This window comes from Prionailurus bengalensis, chromosome C1 (assembly GCF_016509475.1).
Source record: "Prionailurus bengalensis isolate Pbe53 chromosome C1, Fcat_Pben_1.1_paternal_pri, whole genome shotgun sequence".
Lineage (NCBI taxonomy): Eukaryota > Metazoa > Chordata > Mammalia > Carnivora > Felidae > Prionailurus > Prionailurus bengalensis.
This window is the reverse complement of record NC_057345.1, coordinates 36,495,340-36,518,874: the sequence shown is the minus strand read 5'-3', so window position 1 is coordinate 36,518,874 and position 23,535 is coordinate 36,495,340. Positions and strand designations below refer to the sequence as shown.

At 43.6% G+C, this 23,535-nt stretch overlaps 1 protein-coding gene across 11 annotated transcripts in view; it reads right to left on the bottom strand.

Annotated features, from left to right (window-relative positions):
* MAST2 (microtubule associated serine/threonine kinase 2) overlaps positions 1-23,535 on the bottom strand; it is a 225,701-nt gene that overhangs the window by 14,312 nt on the left and 187,854 nt on the right. For 7 of the 11 annotated variants that reach the window (XM_043574854.1, XM_043574845.1, XM_043574843.1 and 4 more), the window contains 6 exons: positions 22,651-22,671; positions 20,772-20,850; positions 18,867-19,021; positions 16,440-16,515; positions 12,895-13,104; positions 1,430-1,531 (listed from right to left, as the gene is read on the bottom strand). In XM_043574854.1, the coding sequence (XP_043430789.1) occupies positions 1,430-1,531; positions 12,895-13,104; positions 16,440-16,515; positions 18,867-19,021; positions 20,772-20,850; positions 22,651-22,671 (643 nt within the window). The remainder of the gene's footprint in view (positions 1-1,429; positions 1,532-12,894; positions 13,105-16,439; positions 16,516-18,866; positions 19,022-20,771; positions 20,851-22,650; positions 22,672-23,535) is intronic. The other 4 variants (XM_043574848.1, XM_043574846.1, XM_043574844.1 and 1 more) reach the window with 1 other exon arrangement.

Below are 23,535 nucleotides of genomic sequence, written 5' to 3'. Positions count from 1 at the left end.
AATCTTTCTCAGGAGTAAATTTGATGGAATGTTACTCATAAACAAATAGGAACCCATTAGTGATACATGTAACATGTATAAAACAAAACAAAACAAAATTATGCTGGAAGAAGTCAGAACATACTACATAATTTCATCTACATGAAACTATACAAAGGGCAAACCTATCCACAGTGGAAGAGAGCAGATAAGCAGCTGCCTGGCAGTGGGAGGTGAGGGATGGGAGAGAGACTGCAAAAGGCACAAGGGAACTTTTTGAGGTGAAAGAAATGTTCTCTATCTCAACTGCAGTGGTGATTATGCAGGTGTGTATATGTTAAAACTCACTGAATACATCAAAAAGGATGTATTTTAGGGGCGCCTGGGTGGCGCAGTCGGTTAAGCGTCCGACTTCAGCCAGGTCACGATCTCGCGGTCCGTGAGTTCGAGCCCCGCGTCGGGCTCTGGGCTGATGGCTCAGAGCCTGGAGCCTGTTTCCGATTCTGTGTCTCCCTCTCTCTCTGCCCCTCCCCCGTTCATGCTCTGTCTCTCTCTGTCCCAAAAATAAATAAACGTTGAAAAAAAAATTTAAAAAAAAAAAAAAAAAAAAAAAAAAAAAAAAGGATGTATTTTATTGTATATAAATTATGCGTTAATAAAGCTGGTTAAAAAAAGTAAATCTGACCATATCACATTCTTACCTAAACTTTCTGATGGCTCCAAGTGGCCCTCAGGATAAACCCAAACTCTGGAGCAGGGATCCTGACCCTCCATGATGCTTCCCCGCCTACCCTCCAGGTTTCTCCCTCACCAATTCTTCACACTCACCCTGTGCTCCATCGAATGCCCTTCCCGGGCAAACTCATAATCATCCTTCATGTCCCCCAAGCTTTGTGTCCTCTAAGGAGCTTTCACCAAACGTCCATCCCAAGGAGGACTAAGGCACCTCCTTCCTTCCCCATGTTCTTGTCACACTTTGGACTTCCCTCAGTTGCAACACTACTTGCAGTATCATAATTATTATTTCTACGTCTCCATGCCTCCTACCTGAGGCACTGAAAGACCAGCTCCACTACAGAGGGAGTACCTTAGGCTCAGGGACTCTGCTGTGTTTAAGTCTGTGTCTCCAGTGTGTGGCGTGGAGCAGGTGCTAAGTGCTGCTGCATGATGAACTGATGGACTCGACTTGTGCCAATGGAACTGGCCTATGCTCCTCACTGCCCAAAGCCCACTCACCTGGGGTCTGCTCAGTGTGTGTGGGTCAGACGAATACCCCTCAGGACCAGCCATTTTCCTCACAGGAACTCATTTGGGCCCAATGCCAGCATACCACATTTAAACAAGGACGTCAGCAGCAGAAATGACGGTGGTACTACCATAGTTCTGCTGTTAGCAGGATACTTCCTCTGTATGCCCCACCCCCTCCCAACCTTCTCTGGAGTCCACTCACCAGGCATTCCAAGAGCCGAGCTGGGCGGGCAATGACAATCATCAGCTTCTTCACCAACTGCATCACAAAAGCCACTTCTGAACTCTCTGAGCGCTCATGAGCCTGTAGAGAAGACAAAGGTTGGTTAAGCAATCCACTGGCACATCGTGGTTGGGCTAATGCAGGACTGGGCTGGGCAGAGTGGACTCTGGGGAGACACAAGTTGGTAGAACAGAGACTTCTGCAAAATGAAGGACTTAGGGAAGGCCTGTGTGCCATGAGAGACAGCAAGCCGCTTACAGGAACTGTGTGAACTTCAGGACACTACATGACACCGGGGAATGTCACAGAGACCCTGGCTCAAGGGACAATCCTCAGGGGAGTTTCATTGTTCACTCCCCACCCCAGGCAGAAGGTCAGGAATAGAAAGGCTTCAAAGCAGGAGTGATGCGACCAGACAGTATTTTAGAAAGATGGCTCTGGCTGTAGTGTTGATGGTGCACTAAGGAGCACAAGCCTAAAAGCAGAAAAACCCATTAATGGACTGCTGTAATAATGTGCATAAAAAAGGCATAAATCAAGGCAGGAAGAATAGAAGGAAACACAGTCTGGGGCCATTTCAGAGGTAGATGACTGAGTACAGCGGAGGGTTGGCCGAAGCAAGAAGAGAAGGGAACTGCAACTACAGTTTTAGGGAAAGTTCAGTGAACCCATAAATAAAATAGGAAATATAACAAGTAGTTCAAGTAAGGGAAGGTGGAGAAGCTCCATTTTGGATTTGCAGAGTTTGAGATACCTAGATTAGATACTCTATTGGGTATTTACTCAGCCCAGGAGCCTTTATCTTTTTTACGGAAACTGCTCTGACTTCTAGTAGCTACAATTGTATCGTGTGGCTGAACCTTCCATCCCACCTCCAACAGCTGACAAGTGTGGATTACTCTCCTAGGAATTTAAAAATGGACAGAAAGACAACTGTTATTTATCGGTGTGCTAGAAGAGTATAATCTACTGTTGGATGAAAAGGGATGGCCACATCTACCAAAGAGACCTAGGAAAAGCAGCACAGAGAAAAATGGCAGGAAGGGGAATCACCACTTCCTGAGCTTCCCACAGTTTCTGGTTTCTAGTTTTGGTCCCTTAACACCGGGTTGCATTCCTATCTTTAATTCTCTAAAACCCACCCTTTTCATCTTTATAATTAGTTTCTCCTTCCTGCTTAAACTACTTTGACTTAGCTTTCTATTACTTACAACCAAAAAATACTAACCAATCTGGAAGTCGAAGTGGGAGTGGAACCAATAAACAGTGGACTGGAGCTCCAATACTGACCAGGGGCTAAAGAGAACAGGGAGAGAAGCAGCCAGGTGGCTGTCCTCAACACATGGGCGACAATAGAAGGCACCGAAGATGAGGCTGTCAGAGAGCGTGTGAAGAAAGGAGGAAGAGGAGACCAACACTCAGGGCTGTACCCTGTGGAACATCAACATTTAATACTTTTATTTTATGTATTTTTAAAGGGTTTTTTTTTTCCCCCAATAATTTCTACACCTAACATGGGGCCTGAACTCATGACCCCAAGATCAAGAGTTACATGCTCTTTCGACTGAGCCAGTCAGGCGCCCCCTAAAGCCAAATGAAAAGCATTTAAGAGATGGGCAAAAAAGGAATTTGTGAAAGGGCAGCAAGACTGCAAGACTGGAGAGAACAGTGCCATGACCCCAAGTGGGGGAAAAGTCCAGGAGACAGATTCACACTGTAGAGCTCTGCAGAGTTGTGAAGAAGGAGGAGGACGGAAAGAGGCCATAGGATCTCTTCGGCAACTGGTTGCTTGGTGGCAAGCTGGTTGCTTGTTGACTTTAGCCTGAAACAGTGTTGTGGAATGGTGGGAAGGGAAAGTAGAAGGCAGAAGACTGAGCAGGTTGTTAGACTGAATGGGTTGTTAGTAAAGAAAACTAGCAAATAAAGACCATTACAAAAAAAAACTGGCTATGAAATGAAGAGAGAGGCTGGGCACTACGTGAAATCTTGTTTATTCTTTTAAGACTTAACCCAAATAGCCACTTTGTGAACCCTCACTGAGATCCTCTGCCTGTACCTCCCACCCCACCCAAACACATAAGAACAGGAACTAACTGCTCCCTCTTCTATGTTTTGTTTGCTTACATGCCATGGTGCCACATGTTTGTTTTTTATTTGAGAGAGAGAGAGCAGGAGAGAGAGGGAGATGGGCACAAAGAGAGGGAGAGAGGGAAGGAGAGAGGGAGAGAGAGAGAATTTTAAATCCATGCATGGAGCCTGACTTGGGGTTCAATCCCATGACCCTGGGGATCATGTCCTGAGTGTCAGACATTCAACTGACTGAGCTACCCAGGTGCCCCCCACATGTTGTTTTACAATTAGTTATCTGTTTCTATGGCTACACTGTAGAGCCTTATGAACAGAGACACTATGTCTTTTGTTCTTCCTTTACATGCTAAGACTAGCATAGTGCCTCTTACAGAGCAGATGCCAATGTTTGTTGATTAAGTGTTTGAAAATATGATCTTAGGCTCTGGAATAAGACAAACCTGGGTTTGGGTTCTAGCTCTGTTACTTAAGAAATGAGTTACCTTTGGGGCGCCTGGGTGGCTCAGTCGGTTAAGTGTCCGACTTTGGCCCAGGTCATGATCTCACGGTTCATAAGTTCAAGCCCCACGTCAGGCTCTGTACTGACAGCTTGGAGACTGCAGCCTGCTTCGGATTCTGTGTCTCCCTCTCTCTCTGTACCTCCCTACCTCACGCTCCCTCTCTCTGTCAAAAATAAACTTAAAATTTTTTTTTTTTTTTTTTTTTTTTTTAAAGAAATGAGTTACCTTGGGCTAACCTAGCTTCTTTAAAGCTTTGGTTTCCTCACCTGTAGACTTACAGAATAGTAGTACCTTACCTACAGTGTTGCTATGAAGATTAAATTAGATAAATTAAATGAGATAATGCAGTATCTAGTATGCATTAAGTGCTCTTCAATAACAGTTATGTTTATTATTTTAAATATAAATTTTACCATGCCATTTTCCAAATTACAACCATTAATAATTTTCCCACTGCCTTTATGATAAAACCTAAGCTCCTCACAGACACTTCAGCCTTTGCCCATCCCTTCCTAATTTTCCCTGCAGGCATCCTTCACCTAGTCATGCCAAACTACTTTATCTGCAATTCCTGGAATGTCCCAAGTTCCTTTACACCTCTCAGAGTGGCCTGATTCCTGGGGCTGGCTGGTGCCAGCTGCTGGTGGGCAGACTGACCCTAAGTGGTTGTTCCTGTGTATCTTTTGATGACTCTCATGATGCATTTACTGTTTACATTTGTTTTGTTTACACAGGTTTGTAAATATTATTGCCTAAGATGTTTGTATATAACTTGTAGCTTTTATTTATTCAAAATTCACATGTTAACGACTTATGATGGTGTCCTACTCCCACCATTACGTGGTTAAAAAAGAAAATAATTCCCCTCAAAAATTTTTTTAATGTGGAAACAATAACTTTCACAGGAGAAAAAAAAAAGGAAAAAAATAACAACAAAAAATTTTTCCCTAGTGAACTCCTACCTACTTGTCAAGACTCAACTTTTCCTGAACTCTCCACGCAGAGTCAGCATATCTTCCTCCATGCTCAGAACTGACCTCTAATATTTAGTGCTCACCAATTCACAATTACTATAACACACAAAAGTGAGATAATTCACGTACTCAGTGTAGTGTCTGGCACACAGTACACTTCAATAAATGACAGCTGTTCTTTTTACTTGTTGATGGGTCTGTAATCCCACTTAACAGCAAATTCCTTGAGCTGGAACCTGGAACAAACTTTTTTTCTGAATTCCCAGGACCTAGCAAATTAGGGAGCAGATGAATGCACTGACTCCATATTCAGTGTTCTTGCTGCACCAAACAACCTACTCCCAGGGGGACAGGAGTTTGGGAAAACACCTGAAGGTTTTGGGCAAGGCTCTGACTTTAGCATTTTTGGAGATCAATCTTAGATATACAAACAACCTGGGAAGTCACTCTACCTTGATCCTTTGCCTGATGCCACAATCCCAGATTCCTATCCACTGTTGGAAAGTTATTCTTGAACAGAAACAAAGAGCTGTCAGGGATATGCATGAGAATTTAGTTGCCTAAAATCAAATTTCTACAATGTCTGAATTTAAGTATTATTCTTGAAATAAAAAAAAAATTTTTTTGTAGAAGGAAGTAATTTTTCATCTATTAAATCAAAACTTTTCTCACTGTAACACTTGCCCACTGGGTTAACAGGCCTTTTAGAGAATGGAAAACAATCTGCTACCTATTATATATGAGAAATCTTCCAATATTTGACAGTAATAATCATGGTCATTTTTAATCATCTGTCTCTAGATTCAAGTGTTTCCTAATTAAAAAAAATAAACTCCCTGTTCCTAATTTCTAGACCAACACACTGAAGTCCTGTTTGATCATTAGCCCTGGGTTCTCAGCTCAGTTGGTACTACCCCAGAGCAAGGTCATAGGTCTAGAAGTAATAGGGGCCTGGACTAGGAAATACTCTAGTACACAAAGAGGTACATGTCCTTCCCGTTAAACTGTACTAATGGTGTAGTATGGGGCAACTGTCATTTGAGTGGGCAGGCATCCGACCACCTATTTGTAGAGACCAACAGGAAAGCAAACTCTGGAGCATGAAGCAGTAGTTAAGAACTCACTGGACACTCTGGTCTTGACCATCTCTGGGTTATTTTATCTCTAGCCTCCTAGAGAAGACTTTTCACACTGGGGAGGATCGGGTCTCTAAATACCTAAATCCCTACTAACAAAGTTCTCACCATGTAAACAGAATGTCAGCGAATAGATAAACCCATAGTACAAGCCCCAGCCTGTTTCCCCTTGGCTGAGCAGAACCAGTCTGAAGGCTCTGCTTATACCAGTATTTCTACTAGAAGAAAACCCACCACAGCCGCTGGGGCCACTTTTAGGCTTTCAGTATTTTTTTTTTTAACTTTTTTTATTTTTTAAAATTTACATCCAAATTGGTTAGCATATAGTGCAACAATGATTTCAGGAGTAGATTCCTTAATGTTCCTTACCCATTTAGCCCATCCCCCCTCCCACAACCCCTCCAGCAACCCTCTGTTTTTTCTCCATATTTAAGAGTCTCGCTTTTGGGCGGCAAGATGGCGGCTTAGGAGGACGCTGGGCTCACCGCACGTCCTGCTGATCACTTAGATTCCATCTACACCTGCCTAAATAACCCAGAAAACCGCCAGAGGATTAGCAGAACAGAGTGGCCGGAGCCAAACGCAGACGAGAGGCCCACGGAAGAGGGTAGGAAGGGCGGCGAGGCGGTGCGCGCTCCACGGACTGGCGGGAGGGAGCCGGGGCGGAGGGGCGGCTCGCCGGCCAAGCAGAGCCCCCGAGTCGGGCTTGCAAAAGCGGAGGGGCCGGGCGGACTGTGTTCCGACAGCAAGCGCGACTTAGCGTCTGGGAGGTCAGAAATTAACAGCTCTGCTCGGAAAGCGGGAAGGCTGGAGGACAAAGGGAGGGAGAGCTGCTGAGCCCCCTGACAACAGAGCTCAGTTTGGTGGGGAACAAAGGCGCTCGCCAGCGCCATTTCCCCCGCCCATCCCCCAGCCGAAATCCCAAAGGGAACCGGTTCCTGCCAGGGAACTTGCTCGCTCCGCAAACACCCAACTCTGCGCTTTGGCGGAGCCAAACCTCCGGCAGCGGATCTGACTCCCTCCCGCTGCCACAGGGCCCCTCCTGAAGTGGATCACCTAAGGAGAAGCGAGCTAAGCCTGCCCCTCCTGCCCCCGAGCACCTTGCCTACCCACCCCAGCTAATACGCCAGATCCCCAGCATCACAAGCCTGGCAGGGTGCAAGTAGCCCAGACGAGCCACACCACCCCACAGTGAATCCCGCCCCTAGGAGAGGGGAAGAGAAGGCACACACCAGTCTGACTGTGGCCCCAGCGGTGGGCTGGGGGCAGACATCAGGTCTGACTGCGGCCCCGCCCACCAACTCCAGGTATACACCACAGCACAGGGGAAGTGCCCTGCGGGTCCTCACCACGCCAGGGACTATCCAAAATGACCAAGCGGAAGAACTCCCCTCAGAAGAATCTCCAGGAAATAACAACAGCTAATGAGCTGATCAAAAAGGATTTAAATAATATAACAGAAAGTGAATTTAGAATAATAGTCATAAAATTAATCGCTGGGCTTGAAAACAGTATACAGGACAGCAGAGAATCTCTTGCTACAGAGATCAAGGGACTAAGGAACAGTCACGAGGAGCTGAAAAACGCTTTAAACGAAATGCATAACAAAATGGAAACCACCACAGCTCGGCTTGAAGAGGCAGAGGAGAGAATAGGTGAACTAGAAGATAAAGTTATGGAAAAAGAGGAAGCTGAGAAAAAGAGAGATAAAAAAATCCAGGAGTATGAGGGGAAAATTAGAGAATTAAGTGATACACTAAAAAGAAATAATATACGCATAATTGGGATCCCAGAGGAGGAAGAGAGAGGGAAAGGTGCTGAAGGGGTACTTGAAGAAATCATAGCTGAGAACTTCCCTGAACTGGGGAAGGAAAAAGGCATTGAAATCCAAGAGGCACAGAGAACTCCCTTCAGACGTAACTTGAATCGATCTTCTGCACGACATATCATAGTGAAACTGGCAAAATACAAGGATAAAGAGAAAATTCTGAAAGCAGCAAGGGGTAAACGTGCCCTCACATATAAAGGGAGACCTATAAGACTCGTGACTGATCTCTCTTTTGAAACTTGGCAGGCCAGAAAGAATTGGCAAGAGATTTTCAGGGTGCTAGACAGAAAAAATATGCAGCCAAGAATCCTTTATCCAGCAAGTCTGTCATTTAGAATAGAAGGAGAGATAAAGGTCTTCCCAAACAAACAAAAACTGAAGGAATCTGTCACCACTAAACCAGCCCTACAAGAGATCCTAAGGGGGACCCTGTGAGACAAAGTCCCAGAGACATCACTATAAGCATAAAACATACAGACATCACAATGACTCTAAACCCGTATCTTTCTATAATAACACTGAATGTAAATGGATTAAATGCGCCAACCAAAAGACATAGGGTATCAGAATGGATAAAAAAACAAGACCCATCTATTTGCTGTCTACAAGAGACTCATTTTAGACCTGAGGACACCTTTAGATTGAGAGTGAGGGGATGGAGAACTATTTATCATGCGACTGGAAGCCAAAAGAAAGCTGGAGTAGCCATACTTATATCAGACAAACTAGACTTTAAATTAAAGGCTGTAACAAGAGATGAAGAAGGCCATTATATAATAGTTACAGGGTCTATCCATCAGGAAGAGCTAACAATTATCAATGTCTATGCACCGAATACCGGAGCCCCCAAATATATAAAACAATTACTCATAAACATAAGCAACCTTATTGATAAGAATGTGGTAATTGCAGGGGACTTTAATACACCACTTACAGAAATGGACAGATCAACTAGACACACGGTCAATAAAGAAACAAGGGCCCTGAATGAGACATTGGATGAGATGGACTTGACAGATATATTTAGAACTCTGCATCCCAAAGCAACAGAATATACTTTCTTCTCGAGTGCACATGGAACATTCTCCAAGATAGATCATATACTGGGTCACAAAACAGCCCTTCATAAGTTTACAAGAATTGAAATTATACCATGCTTACTTTCAGACCACAATGCCATGAAGCTTGAAATCAACCACAGGAAAAAGTCTGGAAAACCTCCAAAAGCATGGAGGTTAAAGAACACCCTACTAACGAATGAGTGGGTCAACCAGGCAATTAGAGAAGAAATTAAAAAATATATGGAAACAAACGAAAATGAAAATACAACAATCCAAACGCTTTGGGACGCAGCAAAGGCAGTCCTGAGAGGAAAATACATTGCAATCCAGGCCTATCTCAAGAAACAAGAAAAATCCCAAATACAAAATCTAACAGCACACCTAAAGGAACTAGAAGCAGAACAGCAAAGGCAGCCTAAGCCCAGCAGAAGAAGAGAAATAATAAAGATCAGAGCAGAAATAAACAATATAGAAACTAAAAAAACTGTAGAGCAGATCAACGAAACCAAGAGTTGGTTTTTTGAAAAAATAAACAAAATTGACAAACCTCTAGCCAGGCTTCTCAAAAAGAAAAGGGAGATGACCCAAATAGATAAAATCATGAATGAAAATGGAATTATTACAACCAATCCCTCAGAGATACAAACAATTATCAGGGAATACTATGAAAACTTATATGCCAACAAATTGGACAACCTGGAAGAAATGGACGAATTCCTGAACACCCACACGCTTCCAAAACTCAATCAGGAGGAAATAGAAAGCTTGAACAGACCCATAACCAGCGAAGAAATTGAATCGGTTATCAAAAATCTCCCAACAAATAAGAGTCCAGGACCAGATGGCTTCCCAGGGGAGTTCTACCAGACGTTTAAAGCAGAGATAATACCTATCCTTCTCAAGCTATTCCAAGAAATAGAAAGGGAAGGAAAACTTCCAGACTCATTCTATGAAGCCAGTATTACTTTGATTCCTAAACCAGACAGAGACCCAGTAAAAAAAGAGAACTACAGGCCAATATCCCTGATGAATATGGATGCAAAAATTCTCAATAAGATACTAGCAAATCGAATTCAACGGCATATAAAAAGAATTATTCACCATGATCAAGTAGGATTCATTCCTGGGATGCAGGGCTGGTTCAACATCCGCAAATCAATCAACGTGATACATCACATTAACAAAAAAAGAGAGAAGAACCATATGATCCTGTCAATCGATGCAGAAAAGGCCTTCGACAAAATCCAGCACCCTTTCTTAATAAAAACCCTTGAGAAAGTCGGGATAGAAGGAACATACTTAAAGATCATAAAAGCCATTTATGAAAAGCCCACAGCTAACATCATCCTCAACGGGGAAAAACTGAAAGCTTTTTCCCTGAGATCAGGAACACGACAAGGATGCCCACTCTCACCGCTGCTGTTTAACATAGTGCTGGAAGTTCTAGCATCAGCAATCAGACAACAAAAGGAAATCAAAGGCATCAAAATTGGCAAAGATGAAGTCAAGCTTTCGCTTTTTGCAGATGACATGATATTATACATGGAAAATCCGATAGACTCCACCAAAAGTCTGCTAGAACTGATACAGGAATTCAGCAAAGTTGCAGGCTACAAAATCAATGTACAGAAATCAGTTGCATTCTTATACACTAACAATGAAGCAACAGAAAGACAAATAAAGAAACTGATCCCATTCACAATTGCACCAAGAAGCATAAAATACCTAGGAATAAATCTAACCAAAGATGTAAAGGATCTGTATGCTGAAAACTATAGAAAGCTTCTGAAGGAAATTGAAGAAGATTTAAAGAAATGGAAAGACATTCCCTGCTCATGGATTGGAAAAATAAATATTGTCAAAATGTCAATACTACCCAAAGCTATCTACACATTCAATGCAATCCCAATCAAAATTGCACCAGCATTCTTCTCGAAACTAGAACAAGCAATCCTAAAATTCATATGGAACCACAAAAGGCCCCGAATAGCCAAAGGAATTTTGAAGAAGAAGACCAAAGCAGGAGGCATCACAATCCCAGACTTTAGCCTCTACTACAAAGCTGTCATCATCAAGACAGCATGGTATTGGCACCAAAACAGACACATAGACCAATGGAATAGAATAGAAACCCCAGAACTAGACCCACAAACGTATGGCCAACTCATCTTTGACAAAGCAGGAAAGAACATCCAATGGAAAAAAGACAGCCTCTTTAACAAATGGTGCTGGGAGAACTGGACAGCAACATGCAGAAGATTGAAACTAGACCACTTTCTCACACCATTCACAAAAATAAACTCAAAATGGATAAAGGACCTAAATGTGAGACAGGAAACCATCAAAACCTTAGAGGAGAAAGCAGGAAAAGACCTCTCTGACCTCAGCCGTAGCAATCTCTTACTCGACACATCCCCAAAGGCAAGGGAATTAAAAGCAAAAGTGAATTACTGGGACCTTATGAAGATAAAAAGCTTCTGCACAGCAAAGGAAACAACCAACAAAACTAAAAGGCAACCAACGGAATGGGAAAAGATATTTGCAAATGACATATCGGACAAAGGGCTAGTATCCAAAATCTATAAAGAGCTCACCAAACTCCACACCCGAAAAACAAATAACCCAGTGAAGAAATGGGCAGAAAACATGAATAGACACTTCTCTAAAGAAGACATCCGGATGGCCAACAGGCACATGAAAAGATGTTCAGCGTCGCTCCTTATCAGGGAAATACAAATCAAAACCACACTCAGGTATCACCTCACGCCAGTCAGAGTGGCCAAAATGAACAAATCAGGAGACTATAGATGCTGGAGAGGATGTGGAGAAACGGGAACCCTCTTGCACTGTTGGTGGGAATGCAAATTGGTACAGCCGCTCTGGAAAGCAGTGTGGAGGTTCCTCAGAAAATTAAAAATAGACCTACCCTATGACCCAGCAATAGCACTGCTAGGAATTTATCCAAGGGATACAGGAGCACTGATGCATAGGGCCACTTGTACCCCAATGTTCATAGCACTCTCAACAATAGCCAAATTATGGAAAGAGCCTAAATGTCCATCAACTGATGAATGGATAAAGAAATTGTGGTTTATATACACAATGGAATATTACGTGGCAATGAGAAAAAATGAAATATGGCCTTTTGTAGCAACGTGGATGGAACTGGAGAGTGTGATGCTAAGTGAAATAAGCCATACAGAGAAAGACAGATACCATATGGTCTCACTCTTATGTGGATCCTGAGAAACTTAACAGGAACCCATGGGGGAGGGGAAGGAAAAAAAAAAAAAGAGGTTAGAATGGGAGAGAGCCAAAGCATAAGATACTGTTAAAAACTGAGAACAAACTGAGGGTTGATGGGGGGTGGGAGGGAGGAGAGGGTGGGTGATGGGTATTGAGGAGGGCACCTTTTGGGATGAGCACTGGGTGTTGTATGGAAACCAATTTGTCAATAAATTTCAGAAAAAAAAAAAAAAAAAGAGTCTCTTATGTTTTGTCCCCCTCCCTGTTTTTATATTACTTTTGTTTCCTTTATGTTCATCTGCTTTGGGTATTTATAAACACTACCAATGTTGGAGCCTCAGGCAGAGGAATCAGAATCAGAAAAAGAAAAACCCCCCAGAACCAAGTTCTTCTCACACCACACAGGCTTCTCTTAGCAATGCAGGGGACTGAGTAGGAACCAAAGTCCATCAGCAACCACACTCGGGGGTGGACTCTGCACATGAGTAAGGAGGTGGGGGCAAGCTGGCTGAGAAGACTGGAAACAAAATCTTAGCCTTAATCTTAGCTTGGAATTAATAATCCACTACCTCACAGAGAATTTACCAGAATTCCAGCACAAGGACACTCACATCTTGCAGAAGTTTCTCTAAATTCTCTTGAAGCTCATAGAAGTAGTGTGATGTAATGAGACGACTCCGAGATTTATCCAGGCAGTCTCGGGCCATCTCAATCACCTGATGATGAATAAAGCTCAAGGTTCCATCTGCCAAGGGCAACACACTGTCTGGAGTGTTGGAGGAAATGAATTCTGCAAGACGCTCTTCCATTTGTGCAGTGGCCTGCAAATAAAAGCAGGAAAAGTGACATTTCGCTTCTAGTTCCAGCTCACTTGGGAGCTCAGCCTGAAGGACCTGGTAATAACCTGAGGATAAGCTCTGTGATCCTGGTTTCCTGATGTTGCATTTGGGAACCTGACAACTGGACATATGAAAAGATCACCGTCAGGTCAAGTCAAAACATTACAGTCAAGGCCCTCTCTCACGTGACCTTGCCTATCTCCCCCCACTTCTTGGAAGATGTGCTCTTTTGCTCTGAGGACCTGGAAGTGTTTGCTGCTCTCCCCCTTTAGCATGCTGCTTCATGCCTGTTCATGCTGTTCCCTGTATGTAGCTTTTTCACCTGCCAAGCCTGACTGGCAGGTCACTCCTCTAATCTCAGTTCACACATCACCTGCCTCTCCTCTGGGAAGTCTTTGATTCCTCCAGGCAAATAGGGTTTCCCTTCCTCCATGCTGCCACTAGACCTCCTTGTGTATAGGCACTGCTAGCTCCTAAACATTTCTCTAGACTGGAAATTATAAGTCAGAGAGAATTTGATTTATTTCAGGATCCTCTTACTTGACCTTAGGACTCAACTCAACTAAGCAGATGCTCAGAGAGTGTTTACTGAAGGTGTGAACCTGCCTCCTCACGGACCCAGACCTTCAACAGAGCAGAACAAAAGTTTAGCTCAGAAGCCTCTGGGGGACCTAACTGCACAGTCACGTCAAATGAGAAATACACACCAGTTAACAAGTTCATAGCTGCCAATCTAGGATGTGGCCTAATCTTTCCTTTGCCACCAGATGGCAATTTCTGATTTCCAGTGTGTGTTTAGGTGGATATATGTGTGTCTGGTATTTTCATCATAAGCATTTTTGCCACATTTTTACTGTATAATTAATTGGCCATAAGGCAATTTTGCTGTATGAAAAAAATAACTGGTTGACAGTTTGGTTTCATTTCTCCAATAATGCAGTATTCCCATTTTGTATCATATAAACCTTAGCCTTCATAATGGTCTATACAGTGGCACCGAGTTTTGAACCCACATTTCCCATAGAACTTTGGAACATCTCTAAACCGACATGTGACAACATGCTAAGAACAAACAGTGTGGAAGGCTTTCACAACAATACAGAACTCAGTTATAAATATGTACCCAAGTATTTAGAGAAACTGATACTTCTCTTAATGAAGGATGAAATTTTGGTCAAAAAAGAAAAAGTGTGATGCCAAACAAGGAGATGAATCAACAAGCAAAAACAAAATGTATAATACTATGACCAAAAGACTTTGAAGACAAATGCTTACGTACAATCAACAAAATAAAATCAGTTATTTGTGCTGTATTGCAATTAATTTACACTACACATTTTGAATGTATACAAATATTTTGTGTATTTTGTTTGCAAATAGCCTTTTAATTTTATGATTTGTTTTTTGTGTTTCATTATGTTCTTTTCAATGAATGCCCCTCATTTATTTTTTGCGACCTTATCCTTTACAACAAAATTGCCCAATGGCCAATTAGTTATGTAGTAAAAGTGCTTATGGAAAAACTACCCAGAACTATGTATATAAACACACATCTAAGTACAAACACACACACACACACACACACACACACACACACAGTATGTGGAGAGAGAGAGGAAACAGAAGGAAAGGAATCTTAACATATTTTTTCTAACAGTTCGTCTTTACATGAATGACTTGGAGACATCCATGCGAAACAAATATGCAATGTTAAAATGATAATATAGCATCTAACATTTAAGCAGGAGGAGATGCATTTTAAACACTACACACTCCCAAATTTCTTTGTAAGGATCAAGCATAAAAAAATGATTTCCTAGGGGCTCCTGGGTGGCTCAGTTGGTTAAGCGTCCGACTTCAGCTCAGGTCATGATCTCACAGTTCGTGGGTTTGGGCCCTGCATCAGGCTCTGTGCTGACAGCTCAGAGCCTGGAGCCTGTTTCAGATTCTGTGTCTCCCTCTCTCTCTGCCCCTCCCCCACTTGCACTCTGTCTCTGTCTCAACAATAAATAAACATTAAAAAAAAAAAAAAAAGATTTCCTAGCTGTTCATTCTGCCTATCTTCCTCACTCTTACTCTCTAATGCCTGCTCCAAGGCATAGAAAGCACAGACCACAGGGCACTGGGCAACAAAGAAACAATAGCTCACACTGAGTGCTTATTATGTCCTGGGCACAGTTAGAAAAGCTTAATGTCCATTAACTTTCATAAACTCTCTATGAGATCAATACTCTTATTATCCCAAATTACAGATGAGGCAAATCAAGCTCAGAGAAGTTAAATAATCTGTCCGGGGTCATATAGCTAGTAAATGGTAGAAGCAGATTTAAACCCATTCAGTCTGGTTCCAGAAAGTGTGTCCTTCCTAACTGCTATGCTTCACTGTGTATGTCAGGAGGGAAAGTACAGGGTGTCATATCATTTCCCTAGGCCACCCATGTGTGTCCAGAAGACTATACTGGAGTCTAGAAAAAGGACACTCTCAAAAGAGTAGGAAACCAACTGCACACTGCAGATCCTATACACAGATGAACAGACCCAGGGAAGTCTGGACAGAGGATGAAGATAGAGGCTTGAGGACTCCATGCTCCTTGCTGTCATGGACAGGGAGGCTGAGTCAGTCCCTGGTTCAGACAGAGCTGGCTGTGTTCTGCAGGAATAGGGCCTGGCACGAGAAGACCAGGTCAGAATGTATAGGCGTGCTGTGCAAAAAGGGAAACAAAGGCCTTCGTTCCATACACTTGGTGGTTTCCAGCCAAACCATAGAGCTGTGGAACCTACTTCTCCACTATCCCAGGAGAGTAATCTGCCTTCCTCCTTCAGCATTTTCCTGCTTGAACACTCTGTCTCCCACTTTCCTGCTCCCTCTGGCCAACTTCCTGCCAGTCCAGCACACCTGTCTCCTGTGCACACTATGGGCCTAGTAATGAGGCTCTGCTTAAGAAATCTGCATCAAAGGAACGTGCTCTCTGATAGCTAATTCCATTCTATGGGGACCCTGACTTACAGACCTGATGTGCATGGTTAGAAACAGGGTCCCCAGTTCTTCCCTTCCTCACTAACATATAGCAGAACATCTTTCTAACATTTCTCTCTAGATACCTCTCCAGGGAGTGAAGAAATATAGGCCCTGCAAGCATGAGCCCCAGACTCATAGTCCTCTGCTGCCTGCCTCTTCTCCAGCAGTCTGGAAGCCTTGTGTTTGTATCCTCCTCCTGCCAGGGACCTTTCTGCTCTTCTTGATTACCTATGGAGAGAGCATTCCATCCCCTCACCCTCAGTCTTCCCACAGGGGCAGCCCTCCTCAGAATCCTTACCTTGGGAAATCTTTCTTTGTACACATGATTCATCATTATTATTTCACTGTCAAAGGAAACTGGGGACCGTCCAGGACTAAATAAGAAAGAAACAACTGTGTTACTTCAGTGCCATGGAACTATCAAGAAGAAAGATGACCATTCCCAGAGTCCCACTCCCACAATGTCTGCAGAGTTCCCTCCCACTGTCTGCAGCACCCACACACTCCCACCTTAATGACTACTGACTTCTAGGGTCTTCCTTTTTCCTGAAGCTCCCAGCATACCTTGTTTAGCTCAAAATGCTGCCATCTGGAACTAGGCTACTTTCCTGCAAGAAGCCTAGCTTTCACAAAGACCTTTGCCAGTGCCTGAAAAGGCCTAGAAAGGAGGAGACTACTCCTGAGACTACCTGGTCTTCCTAGGATGACCTCCCCCAGAACAGGACTCTCTGGGTCTTCTTTGCTTTGGCCAGTAGATTGAGTATACCCCAGCATGTTCTAGGAATCAAATCAAATCAAACCACCACCAAAACAGCCAAAGGAAGACAGTGTATACCTGTATCTTTTTCCAAACATGCTGGAGCCAATGAGGCTAACTTGGGCTCTGACCTGGGGGATAAATGAGGCCAATCCAGCTTATAGTGTGTTATAAGCCTGGGTCCTCTATACGTTCTCCTTTGACCCACGTGTGGTTACATCTTCTTAAAGGATTTCAAAGTTTGAGCCACACAAATGGATATTTAGGTCCTGCCCATTTTGGTGCCCCTGACATGTGACCCCAACTGAGCTAGGTTCAGAACCGTTCCTCTTTGCCTTTCCTCCCTGGTGTGGGGCCATGGTCTGCCTGCTGTATCAGTATACATTACCAAGTATTTTAAGAATAATACAGCAATGGGGCACTTGGGTGGCTCAGCTGGTTAAGCGTCTGACTTCAACTCAGGTCATGATCTCAGGGTTTGTGAGTTCGAGAACTGCAATGGGCTCTGTGTGTACAGCTCAGAGCCTGGAGCCTGCTTCAGACTCTGTGTCTCCCTCTCTCTCTGCCCCTCCCCTGCTCACACTCTGTCTCTCAAAAATAAATAAACGTTAAAAAAAAATTTTTTTTTAAAGAGTAATATAGCAGGGATTTCCCTGAGATACTGTGGTCCCCTCAATCTCAAATGGCCTAAGATGTACCCTTTACCCTGTGGATTACGGAGAACACCAAGATTTGGGTGTTCCTCTGAGTGAGACAAAGAAAGGCACTGGGATCCACACTCCACAACCACTCATTTGTGTTTCTCATCCTCTACACTACAGTCTAGTGATCATCTTCATCAGTCTATAAACTCAAACCAGTCTTTATGGTCTGGCTCGGCCCATTCCCCAATACTCATAGTAGCAACATTACCTGAGGCGATTCTTCCTGGGAGGCCATGCTCCTCTGGGTCCCTACCCCGAACATATTAACCAATTTATTATTTCCCAGGGGCTCTGGAAAGCTGAACTCAGTCATTAAAGTCATGCCCATTTTAATTTCCACCCTCTTCCTTAATCTCGAATTATGGTGCAATTTTATCAGCTAATGCCAAAGAAAAGAGTGAATTAGTCTAAGGATTCACAGACAAATCAGCTGCTACGGTTTGTATGGTTTGATGAGCCCAGCTGAATCAGGGAAATGAGTTAGATTCAGATGGGCATTTAATTCTGCTTCTGAAATTGGCTTCTTCCCTAAGTCAGCCACAAGTGTCTTCAGCAGCAACTTTTGTAGCTGGCCTAGTTCATATACCCTGGGACGGTGGGTTCTGCAGCCAGGTAAATATCAGAACAGATCATACTATTACTCTCCTCTTACTGAATGGAGCTTAAAGTATATTTCTACTGCTAACTACTTTTTTTAATGTTTACTATTTCTGAGAAAGGGAGAGACAGAGCACGAACGGGGGAGGGGCAGAGAATGAGGAGACACAGAATCTGAAACAGGCTCCAGGCTCTGAGCTGTTAGCACAGAGGCTGACACGGGGCTCAAATTCATGAACCACGAGATCATGACCTGAGCTGAAGTTGGATGCTTAACCAACTGAGTCACCCAGGCAGCCCTCTATGGCTAACTACTTTCAAAGGGAAAAAGAGAGGGACCACTCGACAGCATCATCAGATATGCTTGAGTGTCACTGGACATAACTCATTTGAGCTGTGCCAAGGTGCTGTGCCAGGGGTTGGCAAACTATGGCCCACAGACCAAATCTGGCCTGCTGCCTGTTTTTGTAAATAAAGTTTACAGAATGTCTGTGGGTGCTTTCGCACTACAACAGTAGGGTTAACTAGTTGCCACAGGAACTGTATGGCCTACAAAGCCTAAATTATTTACTATCTTGCCCTTTATAGAACATCTGCCAATTCCTATGCTGTGGAAACAGGCTGAGTTCCATTGGTACTGGGGTAGCAGGCAGAGAGGACTCCTTACCTGAGGCTGCGAGAACGGGGCCGCATGGCTGGGGACTGCCGTCCCTCCTCATCTGGTACACTCTCTGTGCTGAAATGTTTCGTCAAAAAGTGCAGCTCATCAGCTGTAGGCTGGAAGGGCAACTGGTGAAGCTTTTCCTGTGAGGAACATGATGACTAAAGGGAAAAACATTAAAAAACAGCATTATAGGCATGTCTAAGTGCAGTCCAGGAACAGAGAGAACTTCCCAGTCAATGTGAACCCAAAGGTAACCAAAATCAGGCCTTCTTTGCTTTGTTCCTTTTAGTCTCCACTGTGTAGGATTCCCCTCTCTACTCCTTCAGAGCCTTTAGTCCTGAGGAAGCCAAGATACTAGGAGCTGACTCGAAAACAATTAAGAATTCCAAACATGGCCCAATGACTGAGATTCCAGACAAGAGCCCACTGCCAACCATAACAGACCTTTGAGGGAGCGAGCCGTGCTACGACAGGAATCCCACCAGATGCAGCAACTGCTGTGACAGCCCTATGAAGCACCAGAATCAGTGAAGTCCCCCTTTCCTGACAAGGGAGCAGGCAGATCTAACACCATTGGCTCAGTTTCCGTTCACCAACTGATGAAGAATCTGGGGTTCAAATATCTAAATCCATTTAGAGTCAAAGCTGCAGCACCACACTGAGGAAATTGTTGCCACAAGTAAGCCTCAACACCAAGTGAAAAATCAGAACTTTTTTTGAGCTACCGGCATAGGCTTCTGTCATGGAATGCTATCACATGAAGCTGTAAATAGCTAGTGGGAGGTCTCCACAGGGCTCTGTCTTGGCCACATTTTTGGAAATAGTTTGGATAGAAATCGCAAAAAGTATCTTCACCCAACTGCCACTAAGATGAAGTAAAATTGGTTTTTTAAAGTATCCCAATAAAATAAGCTGCAGCCATGGGTTGAGTCTATTAAAATTTATTGAACAGGTATATGTCATATGTATCTTTATCTTGCCTTAGGTTAAAAAATCATCATCTGAGTAAAGGGTTATAGGGAAAGGGATATTTACCAGGCAGAGATCTAAAGCTTAACTGCTGCTAAAAGACCAGTGAGATCTTTGGATTAATTTATGAGAAACATCTAGGTCAAGGGAGGAAATGATACTCCTTTTACCTGCTTGGTATTCATGAATGTCAAAACTGCCTAGGAAGACCTGAAGAATGGCGGAAGACATGGGGAATGGGTCATCCAGCCTACTGCCCAATCCAGCCTGCAAAGCCTATAATACTATTTGGCTCTTAACAGAAAAAGTTTGCCAACCTTGTCATCCTGGCTTCAATTAAAACTTGCTCAATGAGGAAGACTCATTTTACCGTCAATTGTGCACAGCAGCAATTATGACATCTGTTGTGTTTTAGGCTAAACCTTCTCTAAAAGAAATATAACTAGAAGTTTTAGAGACAGGCTTAGCTTTTTTTGCTGATATATATCAAACTTCAATATAAAATATCATCCTTCCTTTCTTTTTGAAAGGAAAAGGTGAAAGAGGAGAAGGATGGTCCACCAGGCCTTTGGGACATGGGAGGGTCTATCTGCTCTTGGTTGCAGGTCTAGAAATAAGTTGGGGGAAGATTCTTGCTTAGGATCCCCCATGTCTGGCAAAGCAAAAGTCCATCCTCAAGCCCTCCTCTAACTCAACTAGGAAAAATTGATGCCCAGAGAGCATGCTGGTTAGTTCTTTCCAAAGGTGTTTAATGGATTTGGCTATAGCTGTTAAGGGCCACCACTGCCCCACTGAGCCTCATCCCAAACAACCTGAGTTTGGCTTTGGTGGGAAAACTGAGAATCACTTTGCAGCACACTTTAAGGACAGGCAGCAATAATCTGTAGGGAAGTACTTCCTTGGGGTGATGGAGGTAGAGCCACAGATTTGGCTACTTACTGAGACAGTAGAGCTAGGAGTGTTGGTTCCATAGCCTGAAGAGGGCAAAGAGGCCAAAGACCAGCGCCGTCCATCAGTCCTATGTAAGATTAAGAATATTAGGCAGTTTCCACAGGACCCCACCCTGAGCCCTGGACCTGCCTGTCTTTCCATTAGCATTTTTTGGGCAGCTGGTTCACTGGTAGGCTCTTCTTGGTCTCTACACAGTACTGCTCGGTCTAGTACATGCCTTCATGTCTCTCTCCCACATGGGGCCTATGGTTGTGTGTTTTCCACTGCAAAGACAAACATCTCTGACTAAAAAGAAGTCTGTGACTTTGAATAAGAACATCTGGTATATAATACTGCGGTTCTGAAATAAAAATCTTTATACTCTCAACCTATTTACTTTTAGAGAAGCAATGACAGAGGGCTCCAGCTAAAGGCATCACCACAAGGAGAGAACTGCCACTGAAATGCAGCTATTCCTTTTTCCGAGGACTCCATGTGAAAGGCTCTTTGGTCTTCCCAGGCCACTGGGTTGATGAGGAAGAAGTGGATCACCATCTGTGTCTGAGTATGAATTAATCATTGGCAAACAGTCCAAGGTTACTTAAGATCCATTAGGGCCTATAAAACCAGTCTTTGAGAATGTTTGTAAAGAGTGACAGTAACCTCATGAAAGAAGAGTGAGGTGGCACAACCTTGGCTGTGTATAAGATTTTGGAGTGGGCTTCCTGCTGCTCTTGAGAGGATGCACCTCAAAGCTCTCATCACAGAGAACCACTTATCTGCTTTGCTGTGGAGGAGAAAGAGCAAGCAGGTATCTGGTTTGAAGCTTTTATTACATGGACAAGTGATTCTTTCCTGGACTATGGGATGTGCTGTTCAACAAGTGTTTTTTCTTATGAAGCCTGGGGGGATAGCCTAGTCTGGGTGAAGATGGAGAAAATTTCTTTTCTGCTCCCACAGAACCTTAGAACATTAGCAATGGAAGACGTTTAGAAGTTAAATACCCTCAATCTTTGAGAAAACACTAAGGTCCAGGAATTTGGGTGATTTAGTCCAGACTTCACAGTTAAGGGGAGTGGGGAGAAGCAGGGAGAGAAAGGAGAAAAAAGAGGACTCAATCTTGCCAGGTCTTTCCCTTTTGAAGCATTCCTCTCCACCCCCACCAATACTCAGCAGCTTTTCCTACTATATTCTGCAAGGGGACAGTCCAGGGTTCCATGCCACATGCACCTGATTCAAACTTCATGCCACCCAGGCAGCTAGTTCTGCTGGAACCTAGTCTCTGAGGCAAAGAAATGTCCAGGAGGCTGCCTAACATGATGTTCTCTCTGACCTCTTTGTTGGGTCCCAAGAGCTCTACACAAGAAAGCAAGTCAGTTCCAGGAAAACAGAGCTCACCAAAGACAGTATTAGTCTAATTCAGCGAGGAATTTCCCAAACCCTTGTCAAATAGACTTTTTCACAGATCGTTTTTCCTTCTTTAGATAGAAATGCAAACAAACTGCAGGGCAGCCATTTTCTGTAATCTGAAGAGCAAGGGCTACCACAGTCAGAAAGAAATGCCACTACAGGATGCCTCCATCTCCTCTGCCTAGTCATCTCATTCGGTGACTGAGGAAATTTGTGGGAATGAGGGTGACTTGTTCCTAGGCTCAGAAACTTGGAATTATTCAGCAATTCTTGCCCCTAAGTGTATGGGCTCTGAGCCTTGGTTCCAGCAGGGGGTTCCCTTAGGGCCTCTGTGCTAGATATGAAAGGCCAAATGTTCATACCCACAGTCAGAAAGACTCATCACAACCAGTTCTCACCAAGCACAACATCAAAAACCATATTGTCTGGCCATGCATAGCAGTTCCCCAGTCCCTCTCCCCATCAAGTCCACTATTACCTGTCTGCTCTGTGGCCATGGCTGTAGTGAAAAGACATATATTATAATGAGAATCATATGGAACCAGAGAGATTGATCTGTTTGACCCCTGGCACTGGGTCATGCTTGGCAGGGGCAAACTTTGTTTAGGAATGTGTGGAAGTTTGAAGTGAAATTGTAGGATTGATAGACCTATCCTTAGCATTTCATCAAATCTGTGTTTTGTGTGATATTGCAAACCCATGTGGTCCTACAAGGCTCAAGTCAGACCTTAGCAACCTAGCAAAAACAATTTCTGAGTACCCTGTTTGCAGGGTTGAAGTCCCCTTCTCCACCCCTACCAAAACCTAGCTGCTTTTCCTACTATGTCCTATTATGGGGATAGCCCAGAGTTCCATGTTCCATGCACATGACTCAAACTTTATGCCACCCAGCACAGAACTATTTGGATCTCAGTGGTAATACCAGGCCCAGAAATCCCCTAGCTGATCCTACTCCTAAAGCCCAGATAATGAAGCAGAGTCAAGGGCACCAATGGAACATGTTATTCCTTCTGCCTAAAATGGTCTACACCCATGTTCTCACTTTCAACATGCAGGCTCCTTCTTATCCTTCAGGTCTTACTTTGAAAGTCAGACCCCTTCAGAAAGGCCTTACATGACCACCCCGTATATATCTTCAGCCCCATTCCCTTCCTATGCTTTCATGCAGCATCATGTTCTTTCCTCTCATGTTGCTTATCACAGTTTATAAATGTTTGCTTGTTCATTATTCTTCCCCATCACTCATTCAAACAATAAGAGCTGAGTGAGTACTTATTATACACCAGGAGACACAGCTTTCAACATATTAAGGCATCTCAATTAAAGATACTTTTATTCTGGTTGAGAAGAGATAGAAAACAAG